Source organism: Neovison vison, chromosome 7 (assembly GCF_020171115.1).
Source record: "Neovison vison isolate M4711 chromosome 7, ASM_NN_V1, whole genome shotgun sequence".
Lineage (NCBI taxonomy): Eukaryota > Metazoa > Chordata > Mammalia > Carnivora > Mustelidae > Neogale > Neogale vison.
In genome coordinates, this window is record NC_058097.1 from 157,701,031 (window position 1) to 157,723,944 (window position 22,914).

Here is a 22,914-nt window from a genome sequence, read left to right on the forward strand (position 1 = left end):
CAGGTACTCCCGCCCTCAGTCTTTTACAACTGGTGATTCAACTTGAAACATTAACTGTATGAAAGTCATATATGGTGAAAATTTTTTTTTAACCTACAGAATGCGTATAGTAAAAATTATATATATATATTTTTTTTACGATTTTATTTATTTATTCAACAGAGATCACAAGTAGGCAGAGAGGCAGGAAGAGAGAGAGAAGAGGAAGCAGCTCTCCGCTGAGCAGAGAGCCCGATGTGCTGCTGGATCCCAGGACCCTGGGATCATGACCTGAGCCAAAGGCAGAGGCTTTAACTCACTGAACCATCCAGGCGCCCCCCAAAATTATACAGTTCTTTAATGCTGATCTGTTTAACTGAAGCATACTATGAGAATTTTAAAAACCTGGTTATCCTCTGAACTAATCTTGTGTAAATTATGATTGTCTTTTTGTTTCTTTTGGTTATTCAGTATACTGGGTGCATAAACCTGCTATTGGCATATATATATATATTTTTTTTTTAAAGATTTTATTTATTTATTTGACAGAGAGAGATCACAAGTAGACAGAGAGGCAGGCAGAGAGAGAGGTAGAGGGAAGCAGGCTCCCTGCTGAGCAAAGAGCCCGATGTGGGACTCGATCCCAGGACCCTGAGATCATGACCTGAGCCGAAGTCAGCGGCTTAAACCACTGAGCCACCCAGGCGCCCGGCATATGTATTTTTGATATATTGATTTGAAATTTTCAATTTAAGCAGTCTAATTCTCAATGAGTGAGTAAAGTCGAAGGGTTGCACTTAAAAATGCATTTATGGGGTGCCTGGGTGGCTCAGTCTGTTAAGAGTCTGCTTTTGGCTTCAGTCATGATTGCAGGCTTTCTGGATCCAGACCCCTGTCAGGCTCTCGGTTCAGTGGGAGTCAGCTTCTTCCTCTGCCTCTTCTCTGGCTCCTGCTCTCTCCCTCTCTGTCTAATTAAATAGTCTTTTTAAAAAATACATTTATGGGGGTGCCTGGGTGGCTCAGTCGTTAAGTGTCTGCCTTAAGTGTCTGCTCAGGTCATGATCTTGGGGTTCTGGGATCGAGCCCTGTGTAGGGCTCCCTGCTCATCAAGAAGCCTGCTTCTCTCTCTCCCATTTCCCCTGCTTGGGTTCGCTCTCTTGCTCTGTCTCTCTCTGTCAAATAAATAAATAAAATCTTTTTTTAAAAATACATTTATAGTAAAATGCTACTTTTAGCTGTTTCTTGTATTTGGGTTCGAGATAATATTTAGTTTGAAAAAAGGACCCTAACTGCTAATAAAGATTTTAAATCTTCCATAATATGCACTGAATTTGAAAATGGTGTCCATTTCCCAGACTGAATTGGTGGTTTGGAAAATGAAGTATACCAAGAATAGAAGTATCAAAACTAAAAATCTGAAGATTCTTTAAGGTGAGCATCTTTTATTTTATCCCTTGTTGAAACTGTATTCCATGAGGCTGAATAGGAGGACAACCCACAGAATGGGAGAAAATATTTGCAAATCCTCCCATCTGATAAAGTATTAATATCCAGAATATATAAAGAACTCTTACAATTCCATGATAAAAAGACAACCCATTTTAAAAAATAGAGAAAGCAGGGGCACCTGGTTGGCTCAATTGGTAGAGCGTGCACTCTTCATCTTGAGGTCTTTTTTTTTTTTTTTAAAGATTTTATTTATTTATTTGACAGAGATCACAAGTAGGCAGAGAGGCAGGTAGAGAGAGAGAGAGGGAAGCAGGCTCCCCGCTGAGCAGAGACCCCCGACGTGGGACTCGATCCCAGGACCCTGAGATCACGACCTGAGCGGAAGGCAGCGGCTTAATCCACTGAGCCACCCAGGCGCCCTCATCTTGAGGTCTTGCATTCAAGCTCCACATAGGGCTTGGAGCCTACTTAAAATTAAAAAAAAAAAAAAAAAATTTAAAAACTTAAAAAACAGGCAAAAATAGACATAGGATCTGAGTAGCTATTTCTCCAGAGAAGATATACCAAAGGTCAGTAAGCATATGAAAATATGGTCAACATTATTAGCCATAAGGGAAATGTAAATCAAAACCACAATGAAATACAACTTCATAAACACAAGAATGGCTATAATCAAAGACTGTTAAACTGTTAGCTAAGATGAGAAATTGAGAATTTGGAAGCTGATACATTGCTAGTGGGAATGTAATATTACATTGCAACTGCTTTGGAAAAGTTTGACAGTTCCTCAAAATTTAAGCATAGAGTTACCATATGACCCAGCAATTACTTACATACATATCCCCAAGAGATGTGAAACCTATGTCCACACAAAAACTTGTACACCAGTGTTTGTAGCATTATTCATGATGGCCAAACAGTGTAAAATGGCTCAAATATCTAGATACAAACAACTCAAATGATTGGATAAATAAAATGTACATTCACACAATGGACCATTATTCAGCAATAAAAGAATGAAATACTGATCTATGCTACAACATGGACAAACCTAGAAGACATTTTAAGTGAAAGAAGCCAGTCACAAAAGATCCCATACTGTGGAATTCCAGTCATGTGAAATATCCAGAAGAAGATCTATGGAGATAGAAAGTAGCTTAGTGATTGATTGCCTAGAGCTTTAGGGGGTAGGGTGGGAATGAGGTTTTCTTTTTGAAAGTGATAAAAATATTCTGAATATAGGTTGTGGTGTTTGCACAACTTTGAATATACTAAAGCCATTGAATTGTATACCTTAGATGGGTAAATATTGTGGTATATGGATTATACATCAGTAAAGTCATTTTTATTTTGTTTTTTATTTTATTTTTTTAAACTCAGAGCTCCATCCCAGGACACTTAACTGAGCCACCTAGTTCTTTTTAAAAAAAATTATGGTAAAAAAGCAGAACATAAAATTTACATTTTAACCATTTTTAAGTACAATACAGTAGTGTTTATACACAGTGTTGTGCTACAGACCTCTAGAAAGTTTTCATCTTGCAAAAATGCGTCTCTGGGGAGGAACAAGTCCCTTTTTCCCCATCCCCTAGTCTCTGGCAACCACCGTTCTACTTTCTAAGAGTTTGACTACGTTAGATACCTCATATTAGTGGAATCATGCAGTATTTGTCTTTTTTTTTTTTTTTAAGATTTTATTTATTAGAGAGAGAGCACAAGAGAGCACAAGCAGGGGGAAGAGGTAGAAGCAGACTCCCTGTTGAGCAGGGAGCCTGATGTGGGGCACCAACCCAGGATCCTGGGATCATGACCTGAGGTAAGGGCAGATGCTTAACTGACTGAGCCACCCAGGAGCCCAATGGTATGTTTGTTTTTCTTAGGCTGACCTGCATTATTATCTTCCAGAAAGGCAGGGAGTTTGTTTATTACATACTGTGTCTTCTTGGAGTTTCCTGTGGTGCTTCAGGATAGCCTCTTCTGTGTCTGATTTTGGCTCATGATTCATTATTAAAGCACATGAAATTGACTACATTTCATAAGGTGGCCCTTTCTAAGATGTTATATATATCTCACATGTTCATTTCCACACATCCCAAAAATGTCAGTGACAGAAATCATCAAGAAGACATGATGGATAGGATATGAGCAACAGCAGAGTGTTGGGTCTGTGGCCCATTTATGCCTTTTCTTCACTGTCCTATTCCCCCCATGTGATCGTTTTCTAACAAAGTCCTTTATATCCTAGTCTTTTCTTTAAAAAAAAAAAAAAAATGCACTGCCATCACTTATTATCTCTGGTAATTGTGCCATTTGAACTCCTCTAAGCCCTTTCTCCCATCACTCCTTCATGTATTTGCCACCAGTTTGTGTCCAGGAAACAGTTGTCTTTTCTTCCTTCAGCTAATGTAGCTTTTCTTCCCCCCATTAGGTTGAAACTGTAGGTGCTGAAGCCTTCCTAAAGAAATTTAACAGGGCACCTGGGTGGCTCAGTTGGTTAAGCGACTGCCTTTGGCCCAGGTCATGATCCTGCAGTCCCGGGATGGAGTCCCACATCCCTGCTCAGCCGGGAGTCTCCTTCTCCCTCTGACCTCTCTCCTCTCATGCTCTCTCTCTCTCCCAAATAAATAAATAAAATCTTAAAAAAAAAAAAAAAAAGAAATTTAACAGTTGACCAGCTTTCAGGCAAGGGAGAACTTTTATTTATTGCAGATGTGTTAGTTACCTATTGTAGTTATTTGGAGATTGTAGGTAATTGAACGAAAATAACAAACCTTAGACATTTCTTAATATCATGACCCAAATTATCTTGTAATCTGCCTTTTAAAAAATTTATCTCCTAGAATACTCCAGAAATCACAATGCTTACTTACTACATCTTTATAGGTGTTTCCCTTCCATTTCCTTATCTTAATTTATTTGCATTACAGAGTGAGAGAATTTCTTCGAAAATAAACCTCTCCCAATCCTATTCTCATCAGGCGTCTTCACTGCAGAATACTAGTATTACTCTGAGACTTCTCTGTTAGCCCTTAGAGGCAGCAAGGAAGTGTTGAGGTTTCAGACTGCTCCGTGAACAGTTGTGGGTGTGAATCTTTCAGGACTCCCTGAAAAGTCAGTCCTTGATTGACTTTTATCACAGTGGTGATTCTTTTTTATGAGCCTAAACTACTGTTTCTGGCTTTAATCCAGAGGGTTTCTAAAACAAAATCTTCAAGTATTCATAAATACAACTGTAAATTATTACCTTCTGAACATTGTTGGTTTTTTTTTTTTTTTTAAAGATTTTATTTATTTATTTGACAGAGAGAGATGACAAGTAGGCAGAGAGGCAGGCAGAAAGAGAGGAGGAAGCAGGCTCCCTGCTGAGCAGAGAGCCCGATGCGGGGCTCGATCCCAGGACCCTGAGATCATGACCTGAGCCGAAGGCAGTGGCTTAACCCACTGAGCCACCCAGGTGCCCCTGAACATTGTTGTTTTAAATATTGGCACTAAAATCAGATCTTTAGACCTGGAAAGTCCTCAGGAGATCCTCTGGACCAATTCCTTGGCACAAGGCAGCTAAGTTATACCATCTCCTGTTTGAAGCAACTCATGGCCCAAGGAGATAATAACGGGACCTGGAAGTTGGAAAAGAGAGGAAAGAGGTTGTGATGGTGACTGGTAAAAGAGCCATTCATCCATTTATTTAGCACCTGTTGTATGTCTGTTATGTGTGAGTCAGCGGTTAGCAAGCAGATAAAAATCCCAGTGTGTTCTCTTGAGGGAAAAATAGATAAGAAAGGAACTAAATAGGAGTACCTGGGTGGCTCAGTCAGTTAAGCATTGACTCTTGATTTTGGCTCGGGTTATGATCTTAGAGTCATGAGATTGAGCCCCATATTGGCCTCAGCACTGGGTGTGGAGCCTGCTTAAGATTCTCTCTCCTCTTCTCCCTCTGCCTCTCTTCACTCCCACCCCTTCTCCCTCTAAAACAAACAAAAAGAAACAAGCTAAATATATGTCATATGTCAAATATTAAGTGCTATGTAGAAATATAAAGGAAGGAAGAGGGCTAGGGTATATCATGATTGGGAGGGCAGCTTGAAATGAAGTGAACAAGGAAGCTCTCATTGGGACGACAACAGTAAACAAAGACTTGGAGAAAATGAGGGAATAACAGTGAAGAGACTGTAAAGCACGTTTCGGGCAGAAGGAACATGAAATGTAAAGGTTGCGAGGCAACATCACCCTGTATGTTTGAGCAAAAGGAGGGACACCAGTGTGGCTGAAATGAAATGAATGAGATGGAAAGCAGTAGGAAGTGAGGGGCAAGATCATCGGGCTCATCGGCCAGGGTGAAGACTTTTGGCTTTACTCTGGTAAGTGATCAGAAGTTTTTGAGCAGCAGAGGGACATGATCTAACTTTTCCCTTCTAAAGGGCACAGTGACTGTTGCGTTGGTAAGAGACCATGGGGAGGTCACAGGGCCAGCAGGGAGACCCGTTAGGATGCTGTAGTGTGGCAGTTATGTGGGCAAAAGGTGGCAGTCGCTTGAATTAGGGCAGTGATGGCGAAGTGAGAAGTGGCCAGAAGCAGGGCAGCTTTCTGCAGATTGAGGCAACAGGATTGTGGGAATAAGTGGGAATCTTATGTTAAAACCAAAGTTGTGAAAACTAGACATAGGACAAAACCGATAGGCCAGAGTTGTCAGTGTGCTCAATAGTTTACTGATGGATTATGAAAGCATGCTTTGGACTGTGGATGGATACTCTTACCCTGCATATTAAGTGAATTTCAGCTTATTTCAAACACTGTTTATTTCTGTAGCACATTTCTGTGGTTCCTAAATATTCTTTGTCGTTTTTGTTTTATTTGCATTGTTCTTTGTTCTCAAGTGCTTGTATTTTTCCTCAAGGTAGAAAATGTTGTTAGCCCAAATAAATCGAGATTCTCAGGGAATGACAGAGTTTCCTGGAGGAGGAATGGAGGCTCAACACGTTACCCTGTGCCTGACAGAGGCAGTAACGGTGGCAGGTGAGCAGTTTCATTTGATGGGATCATGGGGGATTCTCCTGCCGTGGACACTGGGTACAGTAGGGTAGGGAAATATTTTTTGTAAATGCTAGAAGAAATCCCATTTGAGTCTAAAGCAGTCTGCCTTATGCCTGATTTTCATTTAAAAAATTTAGACAGCACGTAGTTTTGACAGTTATCTAAAGAAAATAACTTTTTTTTTAATAATAGATGGTGACAATTTAGAGAATATGGAAGGTGTAAGCTTGCAAGCTGTAACACTTGCAGATGGTTCCACTGCTTATATACAACATAATTCTAAAGGTATGTGCCACATACACAGCCCATTGGTTAATACCGGCAATTTGTAACCTCAGAGTTGGAGTGTCTAGCAATTACCCGCCCCCCTTCCCCATTAAGCGTCTGTATTGTATATGGTAATTTTCAGTAGTTTCAGGTTCACTTGAGTGTGTTTTGATAATTTGGGGACAACCTTTGAGACATTTAGAATATACTCTGGGGTGTCAAAATTAATGGGGGGTTGTCCCCAACCACTTTCTAGTAAGACCCCTCTTGCTTTTTTACTTCCGAGTTATCATGTAATGTCTTTACAAAATACACATGGAAGTATAAACGTTTGGTTTGCTTATATAACATTATCTGTAAATCAGCGTTTACTTTTGCCAAGAAATAGCTCAGTGCTCCCAACTCCTTGTTTTTCTGGGAACCTACTGAATGTATGTATACATAGTTGAGGGACGAATAGCACCTAGGAGTGAGAAGGACATCTGGCCTCAGATACACTGATCAGTCTTCTCAGTTTCAGCTTCCCTGCAGTCAGGGTCACTGCTCTAAGTGGCTCTGAAAGGTAAAGAGATTCAGCTCCCATAGCTTGCCGTGATGGGCCACTCTTCCTCTTGAACTTAATTAACTGAAAATTGGAGGGGAGGAAGAATGGCTGAGGGAGGATTTTCTGCTTTCTGTAGGATCACTGGATGTGTTTTTGAATTGCCTCAGAACATTGAGGGAAGAATCAAGATGAACATGATCTTAAGTAGTGTATGTTTTTATAGTTGATACCATTTTGAAATTGTATAAAGTTTAAAATGTTTGCTTGGGCTAATTTATTGGCTTAAATCTTTTGTTCCAGATGGAAAACTCATAGATGGCCAGGTCATTCAGCTGGAAGATGGTTCTGCTGCCTACGTTCAACATGTACCCATACCTAAAAGTAGTAAGTATTTGATACTTATGCTCCTGATTCTCATCCTTCGGTATTTGCTGCCTCCAGGTGTAAACTTGGAGTGTAAACTCTTACTGGTGTAAACTTGGTTCAGGTCTCTCGTCCTTCTTTTGAAAGGGGAGATCAGTAGGTGGCAAAGAGAGGATCTAAAGACCATTTGGACTCCATTGAGACTTTGTCTTAAAAATCACAGAAAAGAAATTATTGGACTGTACTCTGGAGATAAATGGACAGTAGTCCTACGTGAATGTTTCTATCACTTGAGCTCACTCGCACATGTCTCTCATTTTCTTTTATCCCCCTCTTTTTTCAACTCTCCTTACTTACTAGTAGATATTCCTAAAACAAGTATTCTGCTATTTTTTTTTACTAACACTTACTTACAGTAGCTTTACTGAAAATACTGTAGTGTTCAAGGACTCCTAAAGCACGTGTAGGTTTTTATAATGTGTTTAATGGTTTATTGACTCTTATCGCCGAGTTATCCGATCGTTAGGAAACGTGGGATCTAAATGTAATCATTGTTCTTGAGCAGGGGACAGTTTGCGTTTAGAGGATGGTCAAGCAGTGCAACTAGAAGATGGAACGACAGCGTTTATTCACCACACCTCCAAAGGTAAACTGACTTTGGAAATAGGAATAAGGGAGGAGTGCGAGAAAAGGAAGACCTGGCTGTATTTGCTGAAATGCTGTCACGTAAAAGATTTGTACTTGTCCAAAATACAAGATGGTGGATTTGGGCACAGTCTAAGGAAAAACTTTGTGATCATTTGAGCTGCCCAGTACCAGTTGGAAGGGCAAACCCCTGGTCTCTGAAAGACTTCAAGTAGAGGCTACTATTTGAATATAAAATTAAACATTTAAAATTTAAATTATTGATTTTTTCCCTCTTAAATATATATATTTTAAGATTTTATTTATTTGAGAGAGAGAATATGAGCTGCGGGGGAGAGGGAGAAGCAGGCTCTAGGCTGAGCAGGGAGCCCAATGTGGGGCTTAATCCAGGGCCCCGAGATCATGACCCGAGCTGAAGGCAGATGCTCAACTGACCGAGCCATCCGGGCACTCCTCGAATATAACTTTTTTTTTTAAGATTTTATTTATTTATTTGACAGAGAGAGATCACAAGTAGGCAGAGAGGCAGGCAGAGAGAGAGGAGGAAGCAGGCTTCCTGCTGAGCAGAGAGCCCGATGCGGGGCTCCATCTCAGGACCCTGGGATCATGACCTGAGCCGAAGGCAGAGGCTTTAACCCACTGAACCACCCCGGCGCCCCATCGAGTATAATTTTTAAGCAAGATCCTTTGCCTATTATGTTGGTCTTTAAGACAAAATAAAAATTTTAAATTTATTTGAAGCCAGTGTGGCAAAAATGTTAACGCTTTTTAACTTCATGTAGGGAGGCCCAGGGGTTTGAGGTGGAATGCATAGGAGTAATGAGATAGCTCTGAAGCCAGACTATCTGGGTTCGAATCTGGGTCTGCTGTCTTTTAGCTGTGTGACCTTGTTCAAATTATTTAACCTATGCTTCAGTTTCATCCTCGGTAAAATGAGTGTTACAGTAAGTATCCTCATCATAGGGTAGTTTTGAGGACAAAATGTGCAAACATATGTAAACCATACTATTTGTCCCCTAGTAAAGGCTTGAAAAATGTGAGCTATTATTACCTTATAGAATATATTATAGAATGACATTACATGTTTTAGAAAGACTTTAGTTGTGAAACCAAAGGGGGAAATTTTTTAAAATTTGGAATACTTAAATTTGTAAGTAATTTAATTTAAGTTAAGAAGATGTAAACTGAATTTTTTTCTTTGGCAGGGGAACTTAATCACAGATTCATTGTGATTGTCTAGATTTATGATTTTACAAAGCTCTATATATCTGAACATGCTTATTTAGAAGGGGAAAAAAAAGCCCATGGACTTTGGAGTCATCCTGGCATGAGTTTAGATCCTGGTTCCTCCACATACTGATTTTGACTGTTAATTGTTAGTTTTTTCCATTTTCTGGTTCCTAAGGAAAGTGACTTTACTTCCCCCAGAACTCAGTTTCCCTTTTCCTGAATGAGGGTGGTACATACACCTACCTCACAGAATTGTGAGGAACTGAAGGAGAGCACACATGTGAAGCACATGGACCTACTCAGCCAAAGTTCCTTCCCTTCTTCCTTTAAATCTGTAACTCTGTCAGACTACCTATAATTTCATGCCCTTCTCTTCCTCTCCCCCAGACAGTTATGACCAGAGCGCCTTACAGGCAGTGCAGCTGGAAGACGGCACCACTGCGTACATCCACCATGCGGTGCAGGTCCCGCAGTCTGACACCATCTTGGCAATTCAGGCTGATGGGACGGTGGCAGGTCTGCACACTGGAGATGCCACGATTGACCCCGATACCATCAGTGCTCTGGAACAGTATGCAGCAAAGGTACAGCATTTTACAGTGTCAAGAACGTCCCAGATATAGCTTCTTTACTTTTCATTAAAATAAAACAAAAAAAAGTCTACTTTATCGAAGAAGAAACTAGCAATTCAAAGTCAAAATCAGACTGCCTTAAGGAGATCAGCATTTATCTTAAAAGAAGTGAAGTGTAGGAAAATATAGTTAAGTACAGATAACAGGAATGGAATAAGAGCTTATAGAAAAGAAATGGGGACTGATAAGTCACAGAAAGATATATTCAAGGATGAGTGCCGTAAAATAAATAATAAAGTATAGATGGAACAGTTTATGAATTAAGAAGCAGAAATTAGAGATTGGAAAAAGTGAAGGAAAGTCTCAGTGAAGTTTTACATCAAAAATACTGGGTTTTGGGGCGCCTGGGTGGCTCAGTGGTTAAGCCGCTGCCTTCGGCTCAGGTCATGATCTCAGGGTCCTGGGATCGAGCCCCGCATCGGGCTCTCTGCTCAGCAGGAAGCCTGCTTCCTCCTCTCTCTCTGCCTGCTTGTGATCTCTCTCTGTCAAATAAATAAATAAAATCTTAAAAAAAAAAAAAATACTGGGTTTTTTCCTTGCATGGAACATGTATCTTTCATACAATTTAAAAGGTTTCTTTTCCCCACTTTTTTTTATAGTAGAAAATTTCAAACACACACAAGAATAAATGATAATGAATCCCTATGTACTTATCACCCAAAGAAGTGTCAAAGGGTGAAACTTTTTTTTTTTAAATATTTTATTTATTTATTTGACAGAGATCACAAGTAGGCAGAGCAGCAGGCAGAGAGAGGCAGGCAGAGAGAGAGGGGGAAGCAGGCTCCCCGCTGAGCAGAGAGCCCGACGTGGAGCTCGATCCCAGCACCCTGGGATCATGACCCGAGCCAAAGGCAGAGGTTTAACCCACTGAGCCACCCAGGCGGCCCAAAAGGTGAAACTTTTTAAAGCTTTATTTTATTCTTCTAGGTGTCCATTGATGGCAGTGAAAGTGTAACAGGTACTGGGATGATTGGAGAAAATGAACAAGAGAAAAAAATGCAGGTATGTAGAGCTACTTTTTTACAGAAGAATTTCTTTCCCTTAGCATTTGAAGGCCCTTGTGTGAGTGAAAGCAAGAGTAGAGAACTTACTACCTCTATAGAAAGATCTTACCAGGTACGTATTAGGCAGTAGCTTTCTCGAACTACCTCCGCTCTCAGGATTTATTATGGATCTACAGTGGCACTAAAGAAATAGAAGTATCCCAGAAATCCCAATGAAGTTTATGTTCTGGAATCCAAGGCAGTTTTGGAGGCTGGCATGGCAGGTTATGGATCCTTCCTCTGGGGCCCCACCATTACTGTGACTAACTCACCCTCCCTGCTTTGCTCGTTGTGTCTTTTTGTTTCTTTTGCTTCCACCTGGTTCCTCATATACTTTCCTTTTCAACTTCCATAGAGAAGGTCCAGCCTTGCTAATCATCCTTGTTCATACTGGGCAAAGACGTTTATGCTTTTTGTACCAGACTGCTTCCCAGGCTGCTCATGGCCACGGGTTGGCTACTGCGCATGGCCACGGGTTGGCTATCCTTAATTCAGATGCTCACCCTGGGTCCAGTCATTGGGCATCCATTACCCAAACAACAGCCCACAGCAGCAGTGTCTCTAAAAGTTTTATACTAAGTGCGAAGTAGTCACAGATGCTTTCTGGGAGATATACAAGTCAAAAATCCCAAACTGGCATAATTCAGGATTCTGCTTTGAATTACCTGTTTGTTTGGGGAGTTTGGTAGGTATTTGGGAGTTATATAATCATTGTAGAATATTCTTGCTTTAATGCTGTGCCTTATTTTCTTAGCAGCTACCTCTAATAGTTTGCCAATTGTTCCCTCGTGGCATTTGTTCATATTCTTTGATAGTTTTGTCATACTTAACTCCTGTTCCAAAGTGATTCCTTCCGGGCCACAATTTTAACTTGAACGTTAGTATCACCACTTACCACAGAGTGATACTATTAGAAGTTTCAGAGAAGATTTTAAGTTTATAATAATAGTAAATGATCAAATGACAGGAATCACTGAAATCGCTGGTAGAAATGTGATACTTCTTTTATTTTATTTTATTTATTTGTCAGAGAGACACAGGACGAGAGAGGGAACACAAGCTGGGTGAGTGGGAGAGGGAGAAGCAGGCTTCCCGGAGAGCAGGGAGACCGATGTGGGGCTCTATCCCCGGACCCCAGGATCATGACCCGAGCCAAAGTCAGTGGCTTAACCAACTGAGCCACCTAAGCACCCCAGAAATGTAATACTTCTGAACATTGGTGAAGAGCCAGGATTTCTGTTTCTTTTCTCAAGTGGTATCACGAAGGGGCGGTAGTATGAACAGTAGTTGGCAATTCACCAAGCCCATCAGCTTTTGATACTGTGTGATTCTTGGTGAAATTTTCAAGTCTTTGAAGTCATAAAATGAGAAATATTTTTTGTACTGCAGTATGTCAAATCCACCGAGTCAAGTTCTACTAAAATGCAAATGAGGTATGAATATATTCAAGAGAGGTAGGTCAGTGCCTTGGAGTCTGTCCCTTATTAGTAACTAACAATTAAGTTTTTAAATAATGGAATTATTTATTTATTTAAGATTTTATTTATTTATTTGTCAGAGAGAAGGAGAGCAAGCGAGCGAGCACAGGCAGACAGAGTGGCAGGCAGAGGCAGAGGGAGAAGCAGGCTCCCTGCCGAGCAAGGAGCCCCATGTGGGACTCAATCCCAGGACGCTGGGATCATGACCTGAGTCGAAGGCAGCCACTTAACCAACTGAGCCACCCAGGCGTCTCCAATAATGGAATATTTTTAAAGAGAGACAGTTACAGTTGTAGCTACACTTGTAATAAACTAACATAGAATGGGTCTTAAAAAATTGAGTGAATTTACCACTGGACTGTATAACATTATACTGTTACCATAAAAGTCTCTCATAAAAGTCTATTACAGGGGCGCTTGGGTGGTTCAGTCAGTTAAGCATCTGCCTTCAGCTCGGGTCATGATCCCAGGGTCCTGGTATGGAGCCCCACATCGGGCTTTCTGCTCACAGGGGAGTCTGCTTCTCCCTCTGCCTCTCACCCTGCTCATGCTCTCTCTCTCTCACTCACTCACTCTCTCTTTCGCTGTCAAATAAATAAAGTCTTTTTTTAAAAAAGTTCTATTATCATTAATAATTATTTATGAATCCAGAAACATAACTAGAAATTCAGTACTGCTAAAGGAAAATGTTGTAAAAAGCCCTATTACTGCAGACATATAACCATTTGGTGTTGGTGCCAATAGACAAGGAAACACTGAATTTGAATAGGATTTCTTTTTTGTAGCTGTAGCTTTTTCTCCTTTGCCTTTTGTGCCTTCCCTTTACAAGTATCTGATATGGTAGCCATGTTGAGCACTTGAAATGTGGCCACTCAGAATTAAGATGTGCTATGAGTGTAAAATACATATAGAATTTTGAAAACTTATTATGAGAAAAAGAATGTAAAATATCTCAATAATTTCTCATGTTGATTATATGTTGAAATAATATTTTAGACATTGAGTTACATAAAAGAATTACTAAAGTTAGTTTTACCTGTTTCTTTTTACATTTTGAATGTGGTTACTAGACTATATATATATATATTTTTTTTTTTTTTTCAGTTAGCCAACATATAATTCATCATTAGTAGAACATATTTTTTTAGAATGGAGTCCAGGCCCAGTGTGGAGCCCAACACCAGGCTTGAACTCACAATCCTGAGATCAAGACCTGAGCTGAGATCGAAAGTCGGAGCTTAACCGACTTAGCTGTGCCAGTGCCCCTAGAACATTTTTAACTATATACATGGCTTGCACCTGTGACTTCTGTTTCTCTTCATTAATGCTGGACCAGAAGTTCATGAATCCTCCATCCTTTCATACAATTTAGTACCATAGTTGATGTTGAGAGTCCAGTACAAAGTATTAAAAGGTCAGATACCGCAAAAGAACCACTGCAAATAAGCAGCACCTCCTCTTGGTACTCCTACTTCTGCCAGAATGCTTAAGAACTTTTAACTCCATGCCTGGCTGAACTTTAAATAAAGAGATCTGTAGCTAATACAGTAGATTTTTTTCTAAGTAGTCTTGTTTCAAAGCTGTAGATTTTTTTTTTTCATTCTGATGCTTACAGTTTAGAACTCTTTCTTTCATCTATGACATAAACATACTAATTGTGCTGCTGAGTTGCCCTTGCATGAAACCAGATTTCATAAGACAAGAAATAGCTAGAGGATCTAAAGCAGCTGTGCTCATGGGGGTGGGCAGAACTCCCCCCTGCCCCACCACCACCAGAAGACAGTTAGCAATGTCTGGAGACAATTTTGGTTGTCACAGTTGGAGGAATATTACTGGCATGTAGTGGGTAGATGTCCTGCAAGGCATGGGACAGCCCCCACAACAAAGAATTATCCTGTTCAAAATATCAGTAGTGCCGAATTTTTGAAAACCGTGGTCTAAAGTACTCGATTTAAGAATGCCCAAGTGTTCATTTGTGGGAACTATAAGGCTAATGGGGTAGGTATTTGGGGGAGACTCTGACTGCTATCATTGCCCTCATGCTGTACCACCCTTAGTTAAGTAGAAAACAGCATGGTATAAAGTAGCACACCTGTGTAATAAAAAGTCCATGTAGTTTCTATTCTACCATGTAATAGCTGTGTGACTGAGCAAATCATTTGACTTCTCTGGATCTGAGTTTTCTCATCTGGCAAATGAGAATAACTTGCCTTACCCATCTCATGAGGTTATGAAAACCAAATGAGATTTTCATTTGGTTGACATTTTAGGTAACTCATGAGAACATTATTTGTAACTATGTAAGTATTATATGACATTGTTCATGCTTTAACATGAATACTTAGAATACTAGAATACTAAGGCTTTTTTTCATGGTAGCCATTAGTTTATTTTAACTTCATTTGAAACTAATTGTAAATAGTGGAGATCAAAGTGCTTTGGCTTGGTACTTTTAATCAGATAGATATTAATCAGATAGATATTTAATCAGATCAGATCTGGTTTAATCAGATATTACTTTTTTTTTTTTAAAGATTTTATTTATTTATTTGACAGACAGAGATCACAAGTAGGCAGAGAGGCAGGCAGAGAGAGAGAGGAGGAAGCAGGCTCCCTGCTGAGCAGAGAGCCCGATGTGGGGCTCGATCCCAGGACCCTGGGATCATGACCTGAGCCAAAGGCAGAGTCTTTAACCCACTGAGCCACCCAGGTGCCCCAGATATTACTTTTAATCTAATAGAAAGTACAGAAAGCCAATAAAGCCAGCTTAGGAAAAAAGAGATCTTGTAAGGATACAGCAGAGCTTATAAGAAGCCAAGAGCATGAACTGATGGATAGCCAGACTTCACAGGAACCAGAATTGCAAAGAAGTCAGGACTAGAGGTTGATCTCACTCCTTTTTCTTCCTCCTCCCCTCTTCCATGGCATCTCTGCTTTCTTTAAGACAGGTGTCCAGTTTTCATTGTATTTGAATATGGCTCATCACAGTCATGCTTTTTTAGGTTTACCGCCTGCAACTATTAACTCAACATTTTCCTTATTTCTCAGATCATATTCCAGGGAAGGAAAGTTGGACTTAGCTTGATTTTTAAGTTGAGCCGTGTAAGGCATAGGTTACTGGTCAGCCTTATATACACCATCTGTTCTGGTTATCAGGCTCTGTGGCTGGTGTGGCAGATCTCCCAGAACATGGGTTGGGTGATTCCCCCCAAACCTGCCTGAATATATAGGCAGTTTTATTTTATTTTATTTTTTTTAAAGATTTTATTTATTTATTTGACAGAGAGAAATCACAAATAGACGGAGAGGCAGGCAGAGAGAGAGAGAGGGAAGCAGGCTCCCCGCTGAGCCCGATGCGGGACTCGATCCCAAGACCCTGAGATCATGACCTGAGCCGAAAGCAGCGGCTTAACTCACTGAGCCACCCAGGCGCCCTTTAGTGTGGCGGTTTTAGTGTGGATCCTATTCCATGCATATTTTCTGTACTTTTATCTAGCTATGTGATCTTGAGTAAACAAACCTTGCTTTTCTAAGCCTTTTCTTTTCATCTCTAAAAGGAAGGTATTTGATCAGTCGTTATTAATCAGGGGCAAACATAAGATTGAGTTACAGAACTTTTAAAAATAACCCCTGACTGGGGCATGTGGCTCTGTCGGTTAAGCCTCCATATCTTGGTTTTGGCTCAGGTTATGATCTGAGGGTCATGGGATTGAGCCCCGAGTTGGGCTCCACACTCAGTGGGGAGTCTGCTTCCCCTCCCTCTGCCCCAACCCCCCACTCACACTCTCCCTCTTTTGTTAAAATAAATAAATAAATCTTAAAAAAACAAACCAACAAAAAAAAAACCCATGACTAAGATCATTTTCCAGAGATTTGGTCAGTAGGTCTGAGATAGAACCCAGGATTTTTTCAAAAAATACGTTTAGTAGGTTTTTTTTTAAATTATTTCAAAGAAGTACATTGGCAAAAACCAAAATGACCAATTACCTTACTATGTAGGTAGCTACTGCATACTTTTTTTTTTTTTTTTAAGGATCAGCGTGTTTACTTTTAGAAAATCCATTTGTTGTCTTATCTTCCATTTCTCTCATCAGTGTTTTATAATTTTCAGAGTATAGATCTTCATCTCCTTGGTTAAGTTTATTCCTAGGTATGTTATTCTTCTTGGTACAATGGGAATGTACCAATTTTCTTAACTTCTCTTTTTGCTGTTTTATTATTAGAGTATAGAAATACAACTAATTTCTGTGTTTTAATTTTATATCCTGCTACTTTACTGAATTAATTTATTCTAATAGTTTCTTTTGGTGGAATCTTCAGGATTTTTTATATATATGTATCATGTCATCTGCAAGTAGTAACAGTTTAACTTCTTTCTTCCTAATATAGATGCCTTTTATTTCTTTGCTTGTCTGACTGCTGTGGCTGGACCACTTTCTTATACCATACACAAAAATAAACTCAAAATGGATTAAAGCCCTAAATGTGAGGGGCACCTGGATGGCTCAGTGGGTTAAGCCTCTGCCTTTGGCTCAGGTCATGATATCAGAGTCCTGGGATCCAGCCCTGCATCAGGCTCTCTGCTCAGCAGGGAGCCTGCTTCCCTCTCTATCTCTGTCTGCCTCTCTGCCTACTTGTGATCTCTTTCTCTCTCTCTGTCAAATAAATAAATAAAATCTAAAAAAAAAAAAAATACCTAAATGTGAGACCTGAAACCATAAAACTCTTAAAGAAGAACAAAGGCAGTAATTTTTCTTGACATTGGCTATGGCAACATTTTTTGCAGCCAGATCTCCTAAGGCAAGGGAAGCAAAAGCAAAAATTAACTATTGGGACTATGTTAATATAAAAAGCTTTTGCACAGTAAAGGAAACCATCAATAAAACAAAACAGCCTACTGAATGGGAGAAGATATTTGCAAATGATATATTCAATAAGGGGTTATTATCCAGGTTATATATTAAAAAAAAAAAACTTAAACAGTTCGGGCGCCTGGGTGGCTCAGTGGGTTAAGCCGCTGCCTTCAGCTCAGGTCATGATCTTCCGGTCCTGGGATCGAGTCCCGCATAGGGCTGTCTGCTCAGCGGGGAGCCTCCTTCCCTCCTCTCCCTCTGCCTGCGTCTCGGCTTACTTGTGATCTCTGTCAAATAAATAAATAAAATCTTTAAAAAAAGAGAGAGAAAAAAAAACTTAATTCAACACCAAAAAAACAAATAATTGGATTAAAATGGGCAGAGGACCTGAAAATACTAATTCAAAAAGATATATGCACTCCTATTTTTATTACAGCATTACATACAATAGTGAAGATATGGAAGCAGCCCAAGTGTCTATTGACTGATGAATAAAATAAATTATGGTATATATAAAATGGAATATTTTGCAGCATAAAATGAAAAAAATGAGATCTTGCATTTGTGACAACTTAGATGGACCCAGAGGGTATGCCAAATGAAATAAGTAGGAGAAAGACAAATACCATATGGTTTCATTTATGTGTGGAATCTAAAAAAACAAGACAAATAAATTAACAAAAAAGCAGAATCAGACCTCTAAATTCAGAGAACAAAACGATACCTGCCAGAAGAGAAGGGGTTTGGGGGGGATGGGCAAAATGGGTGAAGGGGAGAGGGAGATACAAGCTTCCAATTATGGAATGAGTACAGTGAGGGAATAAAAAGCGCAGCACAGGGAAACTAGTCAGTGTTGCATGATGACAGGCAGTAGCTATATTGTTGTAAGGCATGTCACATAGAGACATTGAACCACTATGCTCTATACCCATAGCTAATACAACGTTGTGTGTCAACTATACTCAAGTAAAAAAAATTAGATTAAAAAAAAAATCTTATCTCATTGTACCCTTAAAAAAAATCCAAATGGGGAGCGCCTAGGTGGCTTAGTCAGTTGGGCGTCTGCCTTCCGCTCAGGTCATGATCCCAAGGTCCAGGGATTGAGCCCCTTGTCGGGCTCCCTGCTCGGCGGGGAGCCTGCTTCTCCCTCTCCCACTTCCCCTGCTTGTGTTCCCTCTCTCACTGTATCTCTCTAAGTCAAAAAAAAAAAAAAAAATCCAAGTGGTACAGAGAGATAAAAATAAAAAGTGAAGGACCGCTACCCAATAATAACCATTATTAGAATGACTATGATTTTTGTTTGTTTCTTTAAGTAGGCTCTACACCCAGTGTGGGACTCAAACTCATGACCCTGAGATCAAGAGTCACATACTCTACCGACTGAGTCAGCCAGGCACACCTTTGTTTTCTTAAATCTTCCTGACAGTTTTGATGTGTCCCATGTTCCCTAAAGGTCCCTCTGTTGCCACACTTCTTCTTCAATTAATTCCTCTCTTGAAAGAGAACATACTTTTGAAAATTCTTCAGGTTGCTTGAATTTTATCCTTTCCCAAGCGTATAAATTATTGACATCCTAATATATACAGGTTTACATAAGTCAGATAACAAAAGTCCTATTTTCCGTGTGTATCAGACCTTTACAGTAAATGGAATTTCAAGCACTGAGCTAGGCAGTAAAAGCACCAGTTTTCCACAGCCCTGTCAGCTCAGTCACTGCAGCTACAGAAACTCTGCCATTCAGTTACCTCTGAGCTGCTGCAGCCTGAAGCCCGGTGGCTCACTAGCGTGAACTCTGGAGCTCATCTGCTTCAAGTCCTACTTCCCAGCCTTTGACCTTGGGCAAGTGACATTACTTAACTACCCTGAGCCTCGTTTTTCTTATTTGTAAATCATAGGAAATAGTTAATTCATTGGATAGTCACGGAGGACCACCAAGGCAGCACACAGGCAAAGCACCCCCCACCACGCAGCACATAAGTGCACCCCCTCAGGAAAGGGCAGTGAACCTCTTTAGTATTGAAGTCACTTTGGAATTCAGTCTTAGGCTCCGCCCTTTATTTACCAGTGGGATTTGCACCTCCTCGAGAACCCTGGAATGTTAAAGCTAGAAAGGAATTAGCATTATCTTCTCCTACCTATGGTGGTTTTCAAACTCTTGATTTTTCGGTGGGGGCTGGTCCTAGGGTTTCTTTGCCGTCCCTCCAGGACTAGCAGAGCTTTGAGCCACCCATACCTGCCTGGGCCAGCAGAGGCAGGAATGCTTTTATCTGTTTTACGCAGTAGAATGCTGTGTAAGATCTCATCTAGCAAAGGAATTTAACTCCTTAAAAAAAGTTTAAAAAAGAAAAAAAATCACTGATTTAGGACAGTGTGTTCTTCATACAGACAAGCAAGCCCTACTGACTTGCAGAATGTCACACAGTGAATTTATGGCAGAGCTGAGGTTCTCTCTTAATTCCCAGAACATACATTAAGCAAGGTAGTAATGAAGTCATTTTCTGAAGATGGTTTTAGAAGCTGATTAGCATTTCACTGGTATTAGCTTCTCTATTGCCCTTGAGACATTTCCCTTATGATAATACATCAGGCTTTTCTTTCCACAAAGACTGTCCTATACTGAAATAACCGATACAGCCCTGCCTCTTCATTTAGCTTTTGAAATTTGGACTCTGTCCACCTTCATCCTTAAAATATCTGCAGAATCATCTATTGCTTTCTATTCCTTGGTCATTGGCCTAGGCTGGATTTCACCACTTCCCTGCATATTCCTGATTACCCAGACTTTAGTTTCCTTTTGTCTTTCACTGTTGCATGCCATTACCAGAGTTCTCTTTATAAAACACAGAACTGATCTCAGTCAGTCCCTTACTTTAAAAATGTTGGGGCCCCAGAAGAGCATGTGACTCTTGATCTTGGAGTTGTGAGTTCAAGCCCCACATTGGGTGTAGGGCTTGGTTAAATAAATAAATAAAATTTAAAAAAAAAAGTTAATATCTGCCTTTGCATTCATTATCTAGGTTTACTCTTCAGAATGGCTTCTGGGGACACCTGGGTGGCTCAGTCTGTTGGGTGTCCGCCTTTGGCTCAAGCCATGATCCCACACTCCTGTGATCAAGTCACACATGGGGCTTCTTGATCAGCGGGGAGCCTGCTTCTCCCTCTGCCTGCCACTCTCCCTGCTTGTGCTCTCCCTCTCTGACAAAATGAATAAATAAAATCTTTAAAAAAAGAAAGAAAGAAGGAAAGAAGAATGGCTTCTAAAGCTCTTCCCAAATGTGATCTTCAGCTTCCCCTTCTTTTTCATGTTACTCAACTGCCATATAGACCTAATCCTCTCATACTAAGTTTCTAGTTCTTCCAGGCACACTTCCATATTTTTGGTCATACTCTACTTCTGTCTGGACTGCTTGCCTCACTTCTCATTTTCAGCCTTTAAATTTCACTGTGAAACAAGGCACTCTAACCTACAGCTCTGTCACCCCAGGGCCCACAGAGTAGAAAGTTGTTCTTCCATTTTTATGGTATCTTAATCTCTAAAATAGGTGGTCATCTTTAAAAACTTCTGAAATCAGGAAAATTGTTTGAAGTCTTGTGGTGTTGAGTCCCAGAAAAATCTCCTGAATATAAGTATAGACTAGAATCAGATGCACTGTACTGTCTCCTGCACGTGATGGTAACAGCAACATAAACCCCTCGTTTTTCAGTGCTTTGAAAGGCTCTTGAAGTTGAAAATGCTCTTTACGTTGTTTTTAGAACAGATGTCCTATATATATATATATATACACACACACACTCCTTGAGCCTGTCATAGAATACTTGCATACAATGGTGATGCTTCCTGGGTAGAATTCTCTAGAACAGGAATAGATCTGTGAGCTCTAGCTCTGCCCCCTCATGGAGCTCGTCTTTTGACTTCTTCCCCAGCTGCTGACTTTAGCTCTGGAACAGAAATAATCTAACTGGTTCAACATGACAGAATCTTTATAAAATAATAATCTGAATCTGGAAACCCACATTACAGTTTTTTATCTTTTTTATTCTACACATAGTAATTTCATCTACCTTATTTTTGAATGAATAAACCGTCCTTTTTGGTTTCATCTAGATTGTCTTACAAGGACACGCTACAAGAGTAACTGCTAAATCCCAGCAGAGTGGAGAGAAGGCATTTCGCTGTGAATATGATGGATGTGGGAAATTGTATACAACAGCTCATCACCTTAAGGTATGTTTAAAGGAAATGCTCTATCTGGGTATGACAATAATGAGGACATTAAATGCCAACACGATATATTAATAGCATTAAAAAGCTGTTATTTTCCCTCACTTACCAGGATACAGACACACGCTCACACTCGAACAGGCCATGCAAAACCCTATGAAGATTTTAGAAACTGTCAACTCTCCGAGAGCTTGAGCTGTTCCTTTCTTTCTGTCTGTCGTTCTACCTGGCACGTGGTAGATACTCTGTGTATTTGAATATATTTGTCAGATGTAAATTTATGTAAGTTTAGGAGAGCTGGTGGTGTAATTCTGTTATCAGTGATTTGCTGAAATCTAGCAGAAGTTGCTGTTCATGTGCCTTGTCTTTCAAATATATGGGCCACATGGGCTACACACAACATACCACGACTCAGTAGCTAACACTCACTGAATAACTTACAATGTGTCAGGAGGCGGTCACTTAGCCTGTTTAGAATAGCAGTCCCCATTACTCATGGGTGTGTAACCTTGACATGTTGTTACTTGGTGTCTTAGGGCCTCATTTTCCTTATGGTAAAAGCACCTCCCTCACAGAGCGGTTATGAGAAATAAATAGATAGATATTATATACGTAAAATAGTGAAAAGAATGGCGTGGTAGAGATTCAGTAAATGTTGGCCACTGTCGTGATTCTTCATTTGCCACAGCAGCCCTCTACAGTAGATACGGTTATGTCTTGGCTTTACAGAGAGGAGTTGAGGCTTAGAGAAGGCACCTGCCATGGCCATCCCACTAGTCCACGGTGAAGCCTTGCCTCAGGGCAGGGCTCCTCTCTCAGCAGCCTCCACGCTCTTAACCTTACGTTGTGTAGCTTCCCTATGGTCTGCTCCTAGCACTCACCATGTCTGTGTCCATACGGACACCTCTGACCACCTCCAGTACTCCTGTTCTGTAATTAAAATAAGTACTTCTTAACATACAGCATTTAGGTCTATATTGAGAATTGGTGGGCTATAATTTTTGAGAAAAGCTGTCTTTTGTTTTTTAAAAAAAAGCACATACAAATAACAGACTGAAGTTCAGCCTCGAACAACACAGGTTTGAACTGTGCGGTCCTCTTACATGTGAATTTTTTCAAATACGGTATAGTACTGTAAATGTATTTTAATAACATTTTCTTTTCTGTGGCTTCCTGTT

General features: G+C 40.2%; 1 protein-coding gene across 6 annotated transcripts in view; it reads left to right on the top strand.

Moving 5' to 3' along the window:
* ZNF143 (zinc finger protein 143) overlaps nucleotides 1-22,914 on the top strand; it is a 61,444-nt gene that overhangs the window by 10,378 nt on the left and 28,152 nt on the right. For 2 of the 6 annotated variants that reach the window (XM_044258800.1, XM_044258806.1), the window contains exons 2-8: nucleotides 6,327-6,441; nucleotides 6,652-6,744; nucleotides 7,571-7,654; nucleotides 8,196-8,279; nucleotides 9,896-10,092; nucleotides 11,068-11,142; nucleotides 21,620-21,739. In XM_044258800.1, the coding sequence (XP_044114735.1) occupies nucleotides 6,327-6,441; nucleotides 6,652-6,744; nucleotides 7,571-7,654; nucleotides 8,196-8,279; nucleotides 9,896-10,092; nucleotides 11,068-11,142; nucleotides 21,620-21,739 (768 nt within the window). Of the gene's footprint in view, nucleotides 1-1,334; nucleotides 1,411-5,395; nucleotides 5,787-6,322; nucleotides 6,442-6,651; nucleotides 6,745-7,570; nucleotides 7,655-8,195; nucleotides 8,280-9,895; nucleotides 10,093-11,067; nucleotides 11,143-21,619; nucleotides 21,740-22,914 lie in introns of those variants that run through there. The other 4 variants (XM_044258803.1, XM_044258805.1, XM_044258802.1 and 1 more) reach the window with 4 other exon arrangements.